Source organism: Zingiber officinale, chromosome 6B (assembly GCF_018446385.1).
Source record: "Zingiber officinale cultivar Zhangliang chromosome 6B, Zo_v1.1, whole genome shotgun sequence".
Lineage (NCBI taxonomy): Eukaryota > Viridiplantae > Streptophyta > Magnoliopsida > Zingiberales > Zingiberaceae > Zingiber > Zingiber officinale.
In genome coordinates, this window is record NC_055996.1 from 70,890,411 (window position 1) to 70,910,629 (window position 20,219).

The following is a 20,219-nucleotide window of genomic DNA, read 5'->3' on the forward strand; positions in this document are numbered from 1 at the left end:
TCTCAATAAGTCATGGTTTTCCTCCTAGAGGAATCTGTAATTTGTTCTCCTTTTCGTTTTTCTGAATAAATATCTTAGATCTTGTTGCACAGATACAACAAAGTTTTGTCTTCTCGAGACCAATCAGTGTCAGGGTCCACAAAATTTTTCAAGGAACCAGTCCAAAACCACAGAATACTAATAATAATCTCCGCTTTGAGGACCATCCTCTGCTTTTCATTTCTGAATTCTCTACTGCAGGTAAGCCTTCACTTCCTCATCTCACAATCTTTCTTTTGGGTAATGTGTTTATAAAATAATAATAACAATACGCATTGGTATTTTTCAATTCTTGTAGTTCTCAAAGTGTTTATCACTATTTTCCTGGAAATTTTAATTTTTTTATTAACCCTTTGCCATTAGAGATTGCTACATTTGTTTCATGCCACTTTCTCATCTAGTAAATAAAAAACGATATTAATGATTAAGACTTAAAAGAGTGGAATGCCATGAGTTAAAAAACTATGATATAAAAATCAAATCTTTCACGTTATTATTAACTTATTATGGTAGATACAGAAATAATAATATCAATGACCGAGTTAAAACAGCAAAGAAAGATTAGAAATTATTGGGACTATTTTGAAATTTTGTATAAAATTGAAAAAGGCAAAAAAAAAGTGTCAGGTACAAGTTGCTGACGTGGGTAATTGCGTTCATGACGTCATCGACTATGAAAAGCTTATGGGTGACTCGGATCCCGAGAAAGCGTCTCATTGGTGACTATGGAACGGGCGTCTTCATAATGGTTCTATACGGTTGCCCAGGGGTCATGTAGTGTATAACTACGAAGCCATGAGCGGCGGCGACTTTACCATTTAGGAAGTATTTTACTTCACCATCGCACTCCATCACCTCCTTCTCTTTCCAATTCTTCCTCCGCAGTCCGCGAGAAAGAGGAAAAAACCCTGAAAATCTCGCCTTTTTTCATCTCTTTCGTCAAGCGTTTTGCTTATTGGTGAGCTTCCGAATTGCAGTGTTTTTCAGTCCGCTGCTCTCGAGTTGCGAATGAAAAATGTCTCCTTTTTTGTTTTGATTTTCTCTGACTTGTGTGTTGCATAAATCGACAAAAAAACACGTTAATGTATTGTTCTAGTTCCGCTTCCTTCTCTTAATGTTTTAGTAACTTGCTGTATGAGTTTTGAGAACTTAATTTTGGGATTGGTTCTATATCGCTTCGTATTTCCTCTCAAGGGGAAGAGTTCCGGGAGACTTTGAGATTATCTGGTCCAACTAATTGCTAACCACATGTTATCCATGGATAAGAAGCCTTCGCAATAGTTGTTCATATGGGTAGTATTTGTATTATTCTCTGTGCCTACGTCATCAAGCTTCCACAGTACGTGTCTTTCGAACCAAACTTAGCTTTTTTTTGTTTTTTGTTTGTCTCCAGATAAAATTATTCCGACTTTTCGCTTGGAAATATTGCTTGCCTGTGACTGGTTTTCTTATCTGAGAAAGAATCCGTGCTAAAAGCTGTTTTTGGCGTAGTATTTGACATATCATATTTTCATTTGTTGCGGTGGTAAGGAAGGATTCATTTGTGAAACTTTACAAATATTTCTATCTTTTCCGTTTTATTTTGCTTCCATCTTAAACCTATTTTGTTCGTCTAGTCCTTGTTTTAATCTTATGCCAAGTGCAGAGAGAGTTCTATTAGCATTGATACTTGACTTTGTGTTTTTTTTTATTTACTGGTTGGAAAGATTATGTCTGCAACCTCGGATATGGGTGTTATAAAGCTTTATGTGCTTAGTTTGCACAAGTTTCCCCATGGTATAATAGTGTACTTAACAAACTTGAAAGTTTGCCACATTTCATAGAGTTTGAACACCTAAGATTTTTACTATGCATCGAACCTGGAGGCTTCATAACCAAGGTTAACTTGTTGTTAGAATATTATAACCTTCAATTGCCATGCAGAAAAATATATATGGAACTTGATTAACATACTTTTAACCATAATGCCCAAAAGGCCAAAACTCCTGCATACATTGACAATTTTCTTTATCAACAGGCTTGATATTTGAGAATTCCAGAAACAGTAGGCATTTAAAAATCAATTTTAGACAAATTTATGCAACCATTGGTCCGGTTCAAATAATAAAACTAGAAAAAAAAACAGGGTGTTGTGATCAATGAGATTTTCACTTCCCTCCCGTTGGGGTTGCCTTTGGATGCTTTGATGCAAAATTCTTATGCTTCCTTTTCAGCTAAGAAAAGTGTGTTAGAATATCTCTTTTTTAACCTGTTTACCCTTGTAGGCTGTAGTAACAAATTAGATTGCAGGAGTAAAGCACAATATCTATGGAGCATGATAAAGTCCTGAAAATATAAAAGGTGATAGACGTTGCTCTCAGTGTGCCTGCCCTCACAAATCAAATGAGTTTTGCTGTATTAACACGTTGAGACAGAGTTGAATGAAGACCTCACAGGTGAAAGTTAGTCAATTCTAATTTCAATAATATCTCTGACTTGCTCAACTAAATTGCCTATGTTTCATTAAAATTTATCTTCATGTAAGTGGATGCCATGATCCCAATTCTTCTGCTCACTAAACAACTATTGTTATGGTTTACAAGCAGTCTAGGTGAATTACAGGTACTTGTTAAAAGTGGAATGCTCAAGATTACAAATGAACAGACACTCAATGAGATCATGTTCTCAACTACTAACTTTGTAAAATATATAAAGTAGCAAGTCTAGTGGTTTAGTGATATCCTACATTTTTTCTGCAGTAACTCAACTAGACTTGGGACACTATATTATTCGCCTTTGTACTTTTCCAGCAGACATTGTTGTAATTTAAAATTCTTGTTACAAAATGGAACAAGCTTGTTTTATAGGCTTATACTAGATCTCATTTAGAATATGTAAATATATTGTCCTTTTATCTTATTTTTCTCTTGGATTTCTCGAAAGGATCCTCAGTGTGCAGAAGTACAACCATCCTCAGACGCTTCACATGATTTACATGGTGACCCTCAAAGTATTCCAGTTGTTGAAGCTCCTAAAGCAGATTCAGGTTCAGCATCCAATGCAAACAATTATAGTAGAAAGGTTTCTCGCGAAGACATTGAACTGGTGAGGCTTCCCATTGCTGGTTTGATTTAGTTTTTTATCAATCAAGAACATTTTGTGAAGATAGAATGTCCATGGATGGTTAATTTCCTATCTCTTCACAATGTGTTTCAGGTGCAAAACTTGATAGAAAGATGTCTACAATTGTACATGACTAGAAGCGAGGTGGTTCGAACATTGTCTAACCGTGCTAGGATAGAACCTGGTTTTACAACATTAGGTAGGCATTCTCATTTCAAACCTTAAGCTTTGTAATTGATATCATGTTCATATGTTGACAACAGTTGCAACATGAATTCAACCACCAATGCCATGTCATACTTGGCTGAACATAAGAGTGCTGCTTAAACTTTTAATTTTTTTGAATTTACCAGGGCACTGCAGATTCTTTTTTTTTTGTCTGAATTATTGCGTTTTTTCCAGTATGGCAGAAATTGGAAGAAGAAAATGCAGATTTTTTCAGAGCTTATTATATAAGACTAAAGCTGAAGAAGCAAATCATTTTGTTCAATCACTTGCTTGAGCACCAGTATCATCTGATGAAGTATCCTGTTCAGCCTAAGGTTCCATTGGCTCCAATTCAAAATGGGATTCACACAATGCCTGGTAATTTTTCGACTGATTCCTCTGAAATTTCATTGAACAAAAATGAACTATATTTTCCCAACAGTTGATCTTTATTTCTAACTGACTAAATTGCTTCTAGAGAACATAATGCTTAATTAACACTCATTTGCAGTGCAGTCAATTTACCCATGGGCTATCCTATTCTTCCTCAGCACGCAATGCAAGTTACAGGTCAGCCTCACATTGACTCGATGGCTTGTGGCCTCTCCAGTTGTCATGTAGTCAATGGTATTCCTGCTCCAGGTGGTTTTCATCCCATTCGCATCAACTCTGCGACCAAGTAAGAAATTGTTCGACATGCTTAAAAATTTTTCCCCATCAGTTATAAAATAGTGAAATAGGCTTTAGAACATTCAGCATTTCAATGTCAGGAGCCAAATCAATTACATAGCTTTGGAAGCATGTCATAATACTCATGATTGTTATTATTGTAGCATACTTGCTGGTTCTTTTTTGTTTCAAGAAATACCAGGCTTCACCTCCCTTCATGTGGGAATATCTGGATTGCATCTTTCTGTTTTTGTAATCAACATCTGTGTATTATCACGATCGTTGTTCTATACATAGTGAAACACCTGTCACCGGGAGGGTATACTTCAAGCTAATCAGAACACGCAACATTCATCCTTTACCGTTTCATTATTCCTTATTTGACGAAAACTTCTTTTGCTTTGGAATTATGATTGGCAGCGGCACGCCTGAAGTGGCTCATGCCACCCCTCCATGTGGCACCATTTCTTCCATGTCGGAGATGGCTCTGAGTCCTGCGTCAGCAGCATCAAGCAATCATTTTCCTTTCACTCCAGAGATGTCTGGGATAGGCATGGATGCAACAGCTCTAGAATCAACCTTCCCATCTGATGCAACGCACACGGGAGGGCTGCAACTAGGATCAGATGATGGACACCCAAGAGATGGAACGAGATCTTTGGGACAACTCTGGAATTTCAGCTTATCAGATCTGACAGCAGATTTTTCAAATTTAGGAGGTAATGTTTCAACACTTTTGAGAAAAAATCAGCTATCAATCAAGAAAACAAAAATATAAACATAAACATAACCCTTGGGGAGATACACAATCTGATTCCTTGGATTTCCATGTTTAGTACTTTGAAACATACAACTCAATGGTGCTTATAACTATTTTTATCTTCCTTAGTGATCTTTTCTCGAGGAAATAATTGACATCACTTTCTTGTTTGTTTCGGCGAAGATCTTGGAATTTTGGGAGACTATGATGGTTCTCCTTTCTTGCCATCAGACTCTGACATCTTGCTGGGCTCCCCAGAACAGGATGATATAGGTAACCTCATGAAGCCTCTTCTTTTTTCGCTTTTTTTTCTCCCTTAACAGTCACTCTTTCTCATGCGATGCGAAGATTATATAACCTGTTGTGAGTGTGATTTCCCTGTTTGCTTTTATGTTGTCTAGTTGTCAATACTATAACAAAATAAATGATCCTCTTTGGTACTTGTTTCAGTGGAAGAATACTTTGCTGATGTTGCTAATGGATCGTGCTCTCACCAATCGGACGAAGAGAAACCTTAGAGCAAGTTTGAGCTTTCCTTTTTCGCTTTCCTTTGATGGTAAATCGGCACCCTGGTTTCTCCTACATAATAAACTAATAAACTAATAAAGCTTGATGCCATGGAACAGCTGCTGTGTCTCATCAAAGGTTGATGGTTTGTGTATTAAACTTAGTTATTCGGCAGCATCAACAATGATTTAGCTCGTACAATTAGGATTTCATCGGCCGATAGCTGCAGCTCGGCCCGAGTATCACAACCCAAACCTTGTTGAATCTGACTAGTAAGTTTTGATGTGCATTGATCTTTAGAAAATGCTGTTCCTGCAGTTGCTATCGATAAACTATTGTGTTTGGAGTAGCTTGTGTGCTCATGCTTGGTGTTGAACTATCATCACGGTCAAGCTCTCTTATCCAATCCTTATTCGGTTCTGTTCTTGATCTTTTTTTTGAAAGAAGAAATGGCATCTAAAAGGGGAATACAGATTTAGTAATAGCCTTTAGAATCTTTCAATTTATTTATTAGTAGTGAACGATGTCAAGAGGCAATGGTGATTTTTTTTTTTCTTTTCAATTTTAATTTTGAAAATTTTGATTAAAATAAAAATTTTCATGAATAAAAAAATTAGAAAATAATCAATAGGAAATTGCCCATTTTGTTTCCATTTAAATCAAACGGAAATGACATTCTTTTTTGTTTGTTTGTCAAAGTGGGGATCCAGTTTCATTGAACAAATTTCTATTCTCAAACATATTTTTTATATTTTGAAGCTATCTATTTTTAAAAGAAACATTAAAGCGTTCTGTTTCTTTTCTTAAATTTTCTGTCTTAAGAATAATAAATTAATGAAGATTTTTTTATCAATGTCTAGAAAACAAGATCTGAAGTGGATTTTGGAAAATGTCACTTTATTCGTTGGGGAGCTTAAATCGTTCAAGACTTCTCCATTTATGTTCGTTAATTTGAATTATGCAGAAGTAAGCAAATTTCATCAAGATTAAATATAAGAGTTTTCCACCCAACTGGTAGATCAATGAGAAAGATTTGAGTCACGATAAATAACCCTCCAACTTAAGGCCAATCAGTATTTTATTTATTTCTCTTCATCACCATAGGATATAGGGATCTTTATTTATTTATAAACTCTCTCGACGGATGGATAATATCAAGAATAGTTATTTTGATACTATGCAATTTGTGACGCCTGACGTGTATACAATATGCATGAAAATAACCATCTCGGCGGATGGATAATATCAAGAATAGTTATTTTGATACTATGCAATTTGTGATGTCTGACGTGTATACAATATGCATGGAAATAGCCATTTCGATAGTATTTTTCATTTTGGTCGGAAGAGAAATTACTAAACATCTAACATTTCTTTACGCTTGGTGCCAATAAGTTTTGATTTGAAAAAGAAAAGAAATACTATGCCTTCGCCATATTGAATATGAATAATGACTATGAGGTGCACTTGGGGCAAACATTATCATGTAGGATCAGACATACGAGTTTTCCATAAAAAATCTACAACATGCGTGTGGCATAATCATAAAGAGAAACAGACCCAAAAAAAATACTAATAATAAAGAGGATTGTACACAGATCGTCACTTGTTTAATATATACAAGTCAACAAATGCTATCTTCATTTCCGTATAATTTGGGGGAACTTATCAAGATTTTGAAAAAGAATAGGAAAAATAATACTTCCTTCTGTGGAAAAATGAAAAATAAGATTATATATATATATACACAAAAAGAAACGGGACCTTGCGCCCGTAACAACTCATTTAGATATGCTTGGTCTCCTCTCTGAGTTCTTGTGTAAATAACTCTAGCTGGATTGGCTGCTGTCGATGAACCGAATGGTTTCAAGAGACCACCATTTTGAATTTTGATGCCCCGAGACACTCTCAACTCGAGGACTCGACGACAGGTAGATTGACGAAGCTAGATTAGATCTCTAATGCTTCAGTTTCTCCATTCCAGCATTGCAATATTGTTCATTGCCGCACACAGTAATGGCTAATGAGGTTAGCTAGTTCATAAATCCCCTACAGTTTGGCACATTGCAGAGGCAGGGAACTTTACATTCCTCAGCTTCATCAGGATCGAACAAATAATCATACCTGCAAAATAAAATACAAAGTATTGGTCATTCTCATCTGTCTTTGAAGGACCTATGAAAATGGGAATGAATATGAGAATAATAACCGAAAGTAACGCTAGCACAGCAATGAACTTCCTGTTCCTAAGGCTTGAACAATTATGGTTTTGAAAATTCACACCTTGAATTGCATGAGAACTATTAAACTCCAAAATAGAGTAGCTTCTAATTTTAAGTTAATTGGAGTCAATTTAGAATAGTTCATGAAAACAAAGTACAATTTTTTTTTGACTACACATGTAAACCACATGTGTGATTGTTCATACTATATAGTTCCCTGCCAGAATCAACTTAAGCAAAATAAGAGGTTCAAGTAGGGAGTTTAAACAATGAAGGAGCAGAAATAAGCAAAATAAGTTTCAATCTGAATGAAAGATGGGTTGAGGGCAAAAGAACAATAAACTGGTGATAAAAAAGAAGAAACCACTTTAAGATTGACATTATGAGTGGAAGAGAGTACGTTAGCTCCTCTCCTGCAGAAACATTCTTCTTAGCTATAAGAACAACACGGCTCTGATCCTCACCAACATTCATGATCCGAGCATAGCAGCTTGGCATGCACTGCATCAAATAAATTTTTTAAAGGGAACTAATCCACATGAGTCCATGATGCAAAATAAATATGATAACAATGACTTACAGAGTGGTTTATTAGGCGAGCTATATTTCCTTTATTTGTGGCATCAACTACAATCTCTTCACTTATTTTGAATAGCTGCAAACAAAGAATAAATAGATCAACTAAAATCAAATTCTAAATAAAAGACTAAAATTTATCATTTCATGCATTCATCCTTTATAATGAAACTAGAATATTGTATACTGCAAAAGAAACAGAGATCCTTTTCATTTGTATTGTGTAATATAAGCCTTTTGTCTCAGCAATTATCAGATAAAAGTATAAAAACCATCTATATTCTAAGCTTACAACATATGTGAAAAACTAAAATATCCTTAAGTTTTAAAATTTGAGTTGGATACTGCTTTCAGTATCAGCTTTGAATGACAGCCTCAAATGTCAAGTTATGTCACTTGGGAGCAAATCTAATTTGGACATAAGCAAGTGGATCTACTATTAAATTTGAATATATTCAGCTATAATTGAAGTGTCGTGCAGTGTTTTGGACTATGGAGGTTTGATTTGGGTTGAATCAGCTTAATATATATGACTCAAGTTTAAAAAATTAAAATAATTAAAGCAGGTTATTTCATGAAAAATACTTTTTTTTTCTTGTCTTATTTCCAATTATCCTAATGGGAATTTGGTTTTCTTTGTAATCAAGAATAAACAAATACAAATTAAACGGATACTTCATTTATATAAATAAATATTGTATCATATGATCAATAAACTTATTATGTTACATAACTTTCACATGTTCAAAATATTTTTATTTTCATCAAATTCAAAATTGAACCTATATTTATTTGCTAGTATATTATTAGCTAAAAGCCAGCTGGTCAAAATAAAATACAATGGCATGTTTGCTAGTTTTTAATCTTTGTAAATATATGCACAATTGAAGGATTTCCAAGGGAGTATGTTCAATGGATGTAGACATCACAATGGCCTCTCCACAGGCGTTTCATGTTTAATCACATATCAAATTATTCACATGTCTTGAAAGGATTTGAAAGGATAATGAATTGTTTAGTCATTTCTGAATGAGCATCTCACAACACCAATCCTGCCAGTCGAGACAGCCAATTAAAGTAGTAGGTAAAAAACATTCATGGGTGAGTGTTGGTAAATCTATGATTTCATGCATTGATTGGCCAGTTGGTACTATCAAAATTCAATTTCATGGTTAGCTTCTATTTTCAATTAACAAATCTTACTAAAAACTTTGGGCAAATTAACTAATATCTCTATTCAAAATCTTATCAAATTGTCATGGCGTACACATAAGTCTCCAAGTAATATAAAAGTCTTATCTTTGGTAAAGCAGCATTTCCCGGCTGAGTATAATAAACTGAACACAAGCTGCAGCCAGACTACAAAATTGTTCAACTCTAACATGTGACTGCACACTTAATGTGAATATGCAAATTCCAAATGATCCAACCCCAAATATGCTACCAATTTGCTACCATTTGTTCAGCATATCATAGCTTATAAACAAATATTCCCATAGATTGCATGTGCATAACAAAATACGCCAGCAACTATATCACTAATCAATATTCACTTAATGCCACATTGAGAAACAGGAAGGAAGGATTGTAAGACTTACATAGCAGTCTTTTTTTTCCATTTTATATCGTGCTTCTCGGAGATCTGCAACACTGCATCTGACCTGCTCTCCTCGGTACTCAATGACCTGCAGATAAATTGGTGAGGCTCAGTAGATAGATTAATATGCATAGGGGGAAAAAAATATCACATAAGAATCAAAGTTTTTAAATGCATAGAAATTTCATCATATAAACAAAAAATTGAATGACATGAGTGGCTAAATTTATAGATGTAGATGTAACTTAGTTAAGGTTAAAAAAGCTTTGTGCAAGTTTAAACAAAAGGTGCTTCCAAAATATCAAACCGACATCTAATAGAAAGCTCAAAACTATGTTGATATGTATGATGGCGTACTGATCGCTGGTCACGTCGATTTAGATACAAGTAAAAAATTATGCCTGAAAATCATTATGTCAGAAAACACAAAAAGCTACATGCCTCAATATCATAAAAAATGTAATATAAAGTGAAAAATAGAATATAACATAAGAAAAATACTTAATATTTTGGAGAACCGATAGCAGGGATATTAGAAATCATAGAATTAAACCAAACTGAAACATGGCAATGTAACCTGTAATTAATGAATCCTTACAATTAGCTCTTCTGGGGGTAACCACACTAAAACAAAATAAGAGCCAATAAAAAAATTACAGTTTTCTGTACGATCATATCAATGGCAAATGAGCAAAATAAACTGTATACTTAACTCACATGAGACATCACAATAATCCATTCCACAAGATGTAGCAAAAAGTAATACCATTTCTCCTTCTTGAAGGCTTCTACGGGCAAATAGACCCCATCCATGAATCCTGGATTTTCCAAAGCATACCCTAGTGTGTTCAGTTGACTGGGAACAAAGAAAATGAAAGTGTTGGGCACAAAAACGAAGCAAAAATTCAGTGAGGGCAAAAGACATTAAATTACCTGCAAATAGCGAAGGCGCTCTTTAAATGAAGAAAATGATTTCCGAGTTTTATCATCCTGTTGTAGAAGAATACAATGACCTAAACATCTTTTGGTGCAAGGATTGAGTTGAATAATGAAATATACAATTTGGAAAAGGTAATTACCATAGCTGCATTTAAACTTTCAATAGAGTCCCAAGAATGATAACAAGGTCCCATAACTCTATGTGGAATTCCACTTTCTCGTATATTCTACAAAAGAAAGTTACGAATTTAGGCATGGCAGGAGAATTAAAGATGGTTCAGCAATCAAGAGAACAAATTGATCAAGAACTCCAAAAATTGCAATATGAGACTCAAATATTTTCTTTCGCACAAATAATAATGCACCAAAAAATGAGAAATTTAGAATGTCTCAGAAACATGCTACAATATTCATATTGAGACACTATTTCACACAAAACAAGTATCTAGCATGTTCCTCATCTACCTTGGTTTCTGTTCTTGGGTAAATTGAGCATCTCATAGCGGATGGCGCTTTAGAAGATAGAGATGTTGAGGTTATGTTTTCCCGTGGCATCTCCATCATAATTGGTTTTGAACCACTTTGCCTTTTAATGTTCTTCAACAATTTATTAGTGGAGATAATCCCCGACGGAGTCTGCATAATTAGCACATTATCCGGATTGGGAGACCTAAAAATGCCAAGATTAATTATTTCTGGAACCAAAATTAAACACATTTAAGTATTCAAAACCTTTCTGAGAAAAAGTGTCAAATCACTTAGCATACCAAATAGGTGGTTGCAGCTTCGCAACCAACACAACAAAAAATTCAGAATAACTCAAAAGTTTAATTTGTTAATAAGGACAGCTGGATTTACCTGTGATGTGCACAATAGGATAGCAGCTTTACTGTTTGTTTCCCATTTTTTTCCAGACAATGCAACTGCATTTGTAAAAGTGTAATTAGGTAAGGTACCATATTTCTCCAATTTAGGACAAGAAAGAAACAATTATAGATGTATAAGAAGATATATTCAGATAGACAATTACAATACTAGTCTTCCAAATTATTTAGGATAGAAAGAAAATCTTGCAATTTTCAGCCTATGAGGAATGCAACTGGAAAACATGTTTTTCCAAATTGAATATTTGTTAAGCCCATGACAGATGCAACCATAAAAATCTTTTCACCGTATTATACATATTTGTCAAGCAGAACAAATACATTCTCTGCAGCTGGTAAAACAAAAACTGTGGTAGAAAAGCTGAATAGTGTGGTGATGCCAAGACTTATTCAATTCATCAACAAAGAAGTGAGAAAAAAAAGTAGAAATCATTGTTCATGACATGAAAATAAATCCAGATGAAATAAATTCACAATTTGTAATTTGCATGATTATCAAGGAAACATAATAAATGTAAACTATGCCCTCTAATTTTTCTAGTCAAACACAATTCAACTGCCAAATTATAGAGCTTTTAGCTTAGAGTCGCTTACCTCCGTCCTATAACCTGCTCGTGATGCACACATAGCATGGTAATAAGTGGAACATGTGTAGCATTGTGTGCAAGCGCCATGTTTCTGCTTGCATATCACGCAAACCTGATGGCAAAATGAATGACAGGTTAGGATTTAAAGGTCAGAGTATAATGTTCTTTATAACCAAAGACGTATATACTATATTTTATAACAAACAACTCAATTAATAAATTATTCATAAATCACCTTCTCAAACAGCAGAGATGGTATATCTAATATGCCGTTAGCAGGCTCCATTGTTTCACCACTGGAAAAGGATACCTTTGGTTGAAACCATGCACATGTAACATGAACCCACAACTTATCAATATTTGTTGGCTTCAGTGCACCACCTGAGCAAAACTTGAGAAGTAAGCATTCATGACTTGCAACAGTTTAAAGCTAGAAAAAACAATAGAGAAGTGATATGATTAAGCCCAAATTTCAATTAGTGAATCCTAGCATTGCAAAAAAAGACATACTATGGAACGATGCATGCAAATGATAGTTCCAAGATGCACATGTACCTTTGATGGGGCAAAGACAACACTCCCTTTTATGAAGGGGCGTTTCACAAGCTCTGCAAACCCAGGAGGCCAAATTTTGTACATTTACTGCTCCATAGCATTCCTGATGAACAGCTATTTGACATCTGTAGAATAAGACAACTTAGGTTCTGTAAACTATATGTAAGAATCTCAATTACCCTCCATAGATATTTGTAACGGTGGATTCTCTTTAGAATTTAGATAACTAAAAAATGGAGGATAAGGACCAGATTGTATGACCTGTTGCATATAATGATCTTGTTGTAATCCCAATCTTCTATCCATCTGCAAATTGCACACCTTTCTGTTGTCCACTTGGCAAGTATTTGTTCATATGGTTCTGTTCAAGAAAGAACAAGGATTATTTCCATTATTTTGGCAGAGTAGTGACTTAAAGAAAAAGCATGAAGAGATTGCCAAATAAAATGATAAATATGAAAAATTAGTCTACCTTGAAGCAAAGTAAGGAGCTTCTCTTTTCTATTACCAAGTGATGGGCACTTAACTTGGTTATTAAAAGATGGGCTGCCCTCTTCTAGCTGTATTTTACACAAACAGAAGTTGAAAAAAAAATGTTAATATGTTACACTTTATGGACATACAAGTTTAGTTAATTAGAATAACAACATAGGGCAGAGAACTCTAGGTAACCTAATAAAAAGTAATCTAATTTATTTGAATATTAATAGTGATGCAGTCTTCCATAAGTTCAAGGGATGGATAAGATTTGTGTAGTCAATCCCAAATAGCTGGGATTTACATGGCTGGTGATGATGTACAGTAACAATTATAGATCAAACCATAGGCTTCATCAAGAGAAAATCAAGATTTTTAGGAAGAAGACTGACACCATAAGGATTCATTTCAAGAGAGTTGAAATGGTACATGATGGATAAGAACCTTAAGAAGGGTGAATAGGAGAGTCAAACATAAGAAATACAATTTGAAAAATGCAAAAAAAAAACATTTCTGCAACCATGCAAGTCAGTATGCCATATATACTGATCAAGATCATGTCTGTTAGATACTCTGGTATAGATTTTCAGTGCTTAGAGAAATTAGTTGGGAATGCATGAAAGCATTAAAGTAAAAAACGGCAAGTCCTTTTCAATAGTTCTACATAGGAACCATTACCATGTTAGAGAAAGAAAAATAATATAACCCTGCAGATTTTTAGAAGATAAGGCTACAAACCCATTTTCCCAGTTGCTGTCCAGTACTCTTGATTTTGACGCTAACCTTCCAATACTTCTTCCTAGAACCTGTATGTCGTTCCCACTCGTTAAGAGTTAGTTTCTTTGAATTACAGGAGCTGCATTGACATAAAACCCTGCATAATATAAAGAGGAAATGAGTTTAATTAAAACATTAAAATTAACACGCAAGACTGATTCACATCTCAACATTTAGAAGAAAAAAACAAAGCGAATAAAAGAACATTCAACTAGTACAACTAGTCATGGAGTGAAATGCGATTCCGTGTCAGGCAGCATGGACGGTATTTACTGTTCCGCCACGCGGGCAAAACCGGCACCCACGCGCCGAAGTTTCGCATGGCATGCGTCACGCGACAGCGCATATCCGCAATAGCTATTGCAATCGATTACTAGCGCAGAAGAAAAAAAAAACCTATATAAAGGAGGCATCGATGAGCAATCAGCAACGGCGAGGAGACAGGAAGCAAACCACTCCGGACGTATGATTTCTCCTCTTCGCAAATGGCCGGGACAACACCAGAAGTGTCCCGCAATGCCTTTGGCGCCGCACCTCCAACGGTGTCGGAAGCGTCATAGGACGCCTCTGACGGCACCAAAAGGGTCGCTTCTGGTGCCGATGATTTTTCACCGAGTAAATTAAAATTTTGATTTAATTAATTTTAAGAATTCCCAAGTATGCGTGATATTTTGAACAGACTTTTATAAACCCTAATTAAATTATCCCAATAAAATATATATATTTAAAATTATTATTTTTAAATAAATTTTATGAATTAATATTCTGAAAATTTATTTCTTAATGTTTTAAATTTCATTTAAAAATTCTAAAAAATTATAATAATCCAGATTTATATTCTAATTTTTTTTATTTTAAATATCATTTAAAAATTTTAAAAAATTCTATTTTTTTAATAAATTAGATTTATATTATGATAATTTTTTATATTTTTTTTACTATTTTACTGTTTAATTGATATTTTTTTACTATTTAAAATATCTATTATTTAAATTAATAATTAATTAAATGAATAAATAATTAATTTTCTCTAAAGAAAACTATATTTAATTATTTTTTTTAACCATATTATGTTGTCCAATAATTGAGAATTTATAAAAAAATCAATGTACAACTTATTTTTAAATTATACACAATAAATATATTTATTTAATAATTACTATATATAAATGAAAAAAATACTGAAACCATATTGGCATGGCACGATACGATACCGAAACTATATCGTTCCGGTCTCGACCAAAACCTCGGCACGGGTCAAGATTTTAAACCTTGCAACTAGTACCATCAATCTACTTTACCTACGACAACCTATATCACATGACAAATCAATGAGCAAACAAAGGACAAAGTCAGTATCAGCCATACATATCTTAATGGCTCAGGACTCGGGAGAAAAATTTTTTAATTCTGGCACATGCCTTGGCTTAAATTTCCAAGTTATAAGCATGCACCAATAAACAAAGCAAACAAAGGTGTACATTTGCAACCAAGCTTCCGCTATGTCATTCCTATTCAAAGATATAGTGATCTGATTAAAAATGGGAGACGGAATGCTGAACATACAACAAAACTATGTGTGTTAAAAAATGGAGACAGGCAAATCCCAGAAGCTTCTCAGTGAATTCCATCAATATAAGCATTAGAACAGAAATAGTAAAGGTCACATGGTATCTGAAGGTTTTGAAAGCAAAACATCTACTGAAAGCCAGATCCACTTTTGGATCCAAAAGAGAGACTAAGCAGGAGGGGCTTAATAAACGTGGCATGCCACTTATGCTTTCAAAAGAAAAGAATCACAAAGCATCTATTGAACATCTATTTGTCATAGAGAAATGCACATAGTATTCAGGAATATATTTTTAGCCACAGTTTCCTTTGATAGAAAATTTTGAGTGATGCTAAGCTAAGTGGGAAAATGCTAAATGATTCTTGTTCTTTGACCATTGCCTGGACAATCTAGATCACTAGATTTAAGTGTAGCCTTCCAAGCTCTAACTGAGATACAAAGTGATAGCAAAAAAAATTCAACATTTTGCAAGTGGCTTTACTTTTTTTTTTTTAAAAAAAAAAAGGAAAGTGAGCCAAGTTAGACACCAGTAAGGACACTTTTTTTGTTTTCATTTTGTATTTTCTAATACATTTGAAATGGTTTTCCTAATTGATTGCGACTAAACAATAACAACAACAACAACAACCAGCTTTTTCCCACTAGGTGGGGTCGGCTGTATAAATCATTTTACGCCATTGAGCTCTATCTCCTATTATATCATCATTTATATTTAAATAAATTTTATCTTGTTTTATTGTTGCTAACCAAGTTTTTTTTGGTCTTCCTCTTCCTCGTTTGATATGCATGTTTATCATAGTTTCACATCGCCTAACTGGAGCATTTATTGGTCGTCTAAGTACATGTCTGTACCATCTTAAACGTGTCTCTCGGAGTTTTTCCTCAATAGATGCAACTCCGACTTTCTCTCTAATGCTCTCATTTCTTATTTTGTCCATCTTCGTATGTCCACACATCCACCTTAACATCCTCATCTCTGCAACTCTCATCTTCTGCTCATGTGCTCGAGTCATAGCCCAACATTCAGCTCCATATAACATAGTAGGTCTAACTGCGATTTTATAGAACTTACCTTTAAATTTAAGAGGTACTTCACGGTCACATAAAACACTTGACGCTCCCCTCCATTTCACTCATCCTGCTTGTATTCTATGTAAGACATCTCTCTCAATCCCTCCATCATTTTGTAAAAATGATTCTAAATATTTAAATCTCTCGGTTCTGAGCAACTCGTCCTCTCCTATCTTAACAATTGTTTCATTACTTCTAATATTGCTAAACTTAAATTCCATATATTCTGTCTTTAATCTACTAAGCTTAAAACCTTTCCCTTCTAGTGTTTCCCTCCAAGATTCTAGTTTAGCATTTACTCCTTCACGCGACTAAAACAGTTACCAAAATGGAACATAACATTTGAATAAATGCAAAAGTGTTAAAGTTTAAAAATACATACATGTGTTCTTTTGGCAAATATATTCCTTCCATATTGCAGCAGATAACAGTGATCTTGTCAGACAACTTTTCCCCGAAAGTATCATCAATAGATCTGTATAGGTGGCATATTATTAAACATTCCAAGCAAGCCAAATCTACAGGCTCTACAAACAAGTTTTAGTATTTATGAAAAGCTGTGAAAAACCTGATTGTTATAGACTTTCTATCTGACACTTCAAATTTAGCCTTGCAATCAGGGCAGAAATAATCGTTCTTCTCCAGATCCTTGTATAAAAAGAAAGTCAGCAAGGATTAGATTATATATTTATACGAAACTTCATTTTACAAACAGAATAATACATAAGCAAAAAATTGTGAAAACAATCCCATACCTTTTGGTTACCACATGTGTTGTCACATTCTACATGTACCCACACTTGACACCCATCACAACAAACCTAATTGGAAATAATGTTACTAGTAAGACATTATTTCTCCTATGAAAAAAAACTGAAATCAAACTCTCTAACTTATGGTGTAATGTTGTCCTACCCAATTTCCCCCATCTGTGTGATGCCAAATCTTCTTGCAAATCCCACAGTACTGCTTTGAACTCAGGAGCTGTGAAAGACCAATGCATCTCTCATAAGACACTTTTGTCCATCAAAGAAAAAAAGGAGAAATGACAACTAAGAAAAGGCTAGTGCTTTGCATACGACATCAGCCATTCATGAAGCAAAAATACAAACCTTAGCACAATGTTTACACAGTAACTGCTGTGAATTCCCTTTCATCTTCTTTGCACTTCCATATGGAAGATTCATTCCACAGCTTTCACAAAGCATCCCTGATTTGTCTACAATCTAAAGTTCAAATAAAACTTAAAATCCTAAAAGTATGAGGTTAGCACTACACACATTAAGTGAACATACTTCTAAGACATGCTGAATAGATCAGTATAACTTCAAAGTTGAAACAAATTAATGATGAACTTAGAAATAACTTTAAACTTGCCTGGAATTTTGATTGGCATTCTTGTTCGCGATTTGAATCAGCAACCTCTTGGTATGTACAAGGAACAGATTTGTCTGAAGCAAAGTGACCATTACTGCTCACAGGAGAAAAACCATGCTGAGCTAAGAAAGACTCCTCAATAGCCATTCGAAAATCGCTAGACTTGTACTTATATAATTGAGTTTGCCCTTGAAATCTGGAGAAAGAGAGTGGTGCATCAACACATGATAAAAAAACAGAAAAAATATTTCTAAATCATAAAGCCAAGGGGGAAATCATCAAACTAAACCTTTCTAGGTAATCTAAGAAGGGGAAAATCATCCCTTGTTTCACCCATGAATATACCTGCCAAATTAAACCTCATCAATACTCAACCAGTTGCAATGAAAATATACACAATATATATATATATATATATATATACTGAAGATTAAATCATTTACCCTTCCATTTCTGGACTGCCCAAAAAACATAACACAAAGAGCTCCAGCCACACACGAATTTAAAACATTTTCAGGAGCTTGCAGCAAAGGATCAATCACCATTGCTGGCCAAGAAAGGTTTTTGTTTCCATATTTTGCCCAAACTATATCACCCAGAACAAAATCCTCTGGGCAGTAAAAATCTTCCTTTCTGTCTGAACCTTCCCTTGCTAGATTTGACTCCATAATTAAATTAGAATAACAATGCGGCTGGTCCTGTGCATTGAGAACAGGTTGCAGGAACTTCTTTTCCAGACCCACCAGGCTGTCCTCGATGGATGTAAGAGTACTTCGAGAAGTAGAACACTTGTTCGTACTGCTATTTCTGCAAGCTCTATAAAACTCCACTTCCCTTACCAATGTGCAGGAATTCTTCGATCCCGAGTTAAATTCGAAGCCAGTGTAGCTAAATTTATCATCTTTGCAGGATTGCAGATCAGCTTGGACAAATGAACCAGTACCTGTACCCTTCGGTTTTTGTTTTTCTTTCTTCCAAGGATCAGCGAGAACAGAATCCCTAAAACGAGAAGGAAGAAACTGCAAGCGCCCCCTGGACGTCCGCACGACTGGTGCGGAAGGAGCCGCGCGCACCGCCGACCCTTCCCTGACTCGTTCGTCAGCCTCCACCACGACGGAAGTGGATACGGACAGCTCGCCAGAACAAGAGGAACCCAGGCAACCTGCGCCGAGATCCCCGCAGTCACTCCCCATCCGCAAACCATCCGAAAGGCAGGGAATTCCAGCGCCGGCGGAGACGTCCCCCATCATCTCGGACGGGAACGACCCATCCCTACGCCGCTTCCTGCGTCCGTCCGCCGCCCCGTCGCCGCTCTCATCATCGCAGAACGTCGGCTCCTCGGCCTTGCATCGCTTCAAGTTCGGCATTTGGCCCCTCAAACTGCGGTTAATGATCATCCTCCGATCTAAAACCCGCCGAATTTCCTCGACCAAGCAGAACCGAGAATTCTCCGGAAATTCCTGAAAGAAGCCCTAATCCTCGAGATTCCCATGCCAATATACCCCGAAAAAATAAAGAAACAAAAAAGCCGAAAGAATTGGACAATAACCGGATCACGATAACTTCGCAAACGCCTTCCTGCGATCTCCTACCCCTCTAATTCTCTCTTCCGTCGGATTCGCAAGAGAGCTCTTTGGGGAGAAGAAGGAAACTTGAAAGCCCTTTAACGGCATAGCGCCGGAGTATATATAGATGCTACGGAAACGTAACGGATATCGTGCCGTTACGTTTTTTTGGGTTCCGAGATTGTCGCAATTCGGTATGGATTAAACCGCCTTGGGTGGCAATCGGACGCAATGTTTTAGGGAATTTTCTAGATAGCACCTACAAGTTAGTAATATTTACAAAGTGTGTCCCTCACTTTGAAAATAGAAGAAAACACTTTCTAAATCTTCAAATATTTTCCCTTAACTATCTTCAATCGTATGGGAAATATATCGCACAGGAGGTAGAAGTTAACTCGCCCAAACCAACGATAGGGCATGGGCCTAACTAGGCACACGCCGCGTGCGCATAGAGGTGAAGTGGCTCAATAATAGGGGTGAGCATTCGATTAATTTGATATTAATTTTGTATAAATTCTTTTTATTGTTATTTTAAATAAATTTAGTTAATTCGGTGTTAACTAAAATAACTAATTCGGTTAATTCAGTTTTAGTAAAATTTTGATTTGATTTGATTAGCCAACACTAAATCGATTTTTGGTTAATTCGGTTAATTTATGTACTAAATTAACCGAATACTTACCCCTACTCGATAGTAGTTCACTTTGAAAATATTCTCAGAAACATTTATGGAAAGAC

General features: G+C 35.3%; 2 protein-coding genes across 10 annotated transcripts; one reads left to right on the plus strand and one right to left on the minus strand.

Moving 5' to 3' along the window:
* The first annotated feature begins 777 nt into the window (after window positions 1-777).
* Window positions 778-5,768, plus strand: LOC121992640. Of its 6 annotated transcripts, none has more exons than XM_042547136.1 (10): window positions 779-997; window positions 1,433-1,564; window positions 2,304-2,474; window positions 2,962-3,123; window positions 3,235-3,340; window positions 3,544-3,726; window positions 3,865-4,027; window positions 4,438-4,736; window positions 4,961-5,050; window positions 5,228-5,768. In XM_042547136.1, exons 3-10 carry the CDS (start codon window positions 2,460-2,462, stop codon window positions 5,293-5,295), a joined length of 1,086 nt encoding a protein of 361 aa, XP_042403070.1. In that variant the 5' UTR covers window positions 779-997; window positions 1,433-1,564; window positions 2,304-2,459; the 3' UTR covers window positions 5,296-5,768. The 6 variants fall into 6 exon arrangements, with proteins under 6 accessions (XP_042403074.1, XP_042403070.1, XP_042403072.1 ...); XM_042547138.1 differs by having other exon boundaries at window positions 2,329-2,474; XM_042547139.1 differs by lacking the exon at window positions 1,433-1,564 and having other exon boundaries at window positions 5,228-5,333; window positions 5,404-5,768.
* A 1,062-nt stretch (window positions 5,769-6,830) lies between these two features.
* LOC121992641 (histone-lysine N-methyltransferase ATX4-like) lies at window positions 6,831-19,564 on the minus strand. 4 transcript variants are annotated; one of them, XM_042547141.1, is made up of 23 exons: window positions 18,360-19,564; window positions 18,206-18,261; window positions 17,917-18,112; window positions 17,652-17,765; window positions 17,455-17,523; window positions 17,295-17,360; window positions 17,108-17,187; window positions 16,922-17,014; window positions 13,860-13,995; window positions 13,117-13,204; window positions 12,906-13,005; window positions 12,645-12,769; window positions 12,325-12,470; window positions 12,097-12,201; window positions 11,477-11,541; window positions 11,084-11,288; window positions 10,759-10,845; window positions 10,613-10,669; window positions 10,446-10,535; window positions 9,681-9,767; window positions 8,087-8,161; window positions 7,907-8,007; window positions 6,831-7,408 (listed from the first exon to the last, which is right to left on the minus strand). In XM_042547141.1, the coding sequence occupies exons 1-23, from the start codon at window positions 19,311-19,313 to the stop codon at window positions 7,318-7,320; spliced, it is 3,186 nt and encodes a 1,061-aa protein (XP_042403075.1). In that variant the 5' UTR covers window positions 19,314-19,564; the 3' UTR covers window positions 6,831-7,317. The 4 variants fall into 4 exon arrangements, 3 of the variants coding, with proteins under 3 accessions (XP_042403075.1, XP_042403076.1, XP_042403077.1); XR_006114969.1 differs by lacking the exons at window positions 6,831-7,408; window positions 7,907-8,007 and having other exon boundaries at window positions 8,107-8,161; window positions 10,446-10,497; XM_042547142.1 differs by lacking the exons at window positions 6,831-7,408; window positions 7,907-8,007; window positions 8,087-8,161 and having other exon boundaries at window positions 10,397-10,535.
* Between the last annotated feature and the right edge of the window lie 655 nt (window positions 19,565-20,219).

What these genes read in the sequence shown, in the direction of transcription:
- LOC121992640 (XM_042547136.1), top strand. An exon ending in CTCGCGAAGACATTGAACTG is followed by an intron (nt 3,124 to 3,234) that starts GTGAGGCTTCCC and finishes AATGTGTTTCAG; the next exon opens with GTGCAAAACTTGATAGAAAG. An exon ending in AGATTTTTCAAATTTAGGAG is followed by an intron (nt 4,737 to 4,960) that starts GTAATGTTTCAA and finishes GTTTCGGCGAAG; the next exon opens with ATCTTGGAATTTTGGGAGAC.
- LOC121992641 (XM_042547141.1), bottom strand. Translation starts at nt 19,313, where the DNA reads ATGATCATTAACCGCAGTTTGAGGGGCCAAATGCCGAACTTGAAGCGA. An exon ending in TTGTCTTTGCCCCATCAAAG is followed by an intron (nt 12,471 to 12,644) that starts GTACATGTGCAT and finishes AGTTTTGCTCAG; the next exon opens with GTGGTGCACTGAAGCCAACA. An exon ending in CATCTCTGCTGTTTGAGAAG is followed by an intron (nt 12,202 to 12,324) that starts GTGATTTATGAA and finishes TTTTGCCATCAG; the next exon opens with GTTTGCGTGATATGCAAGCA.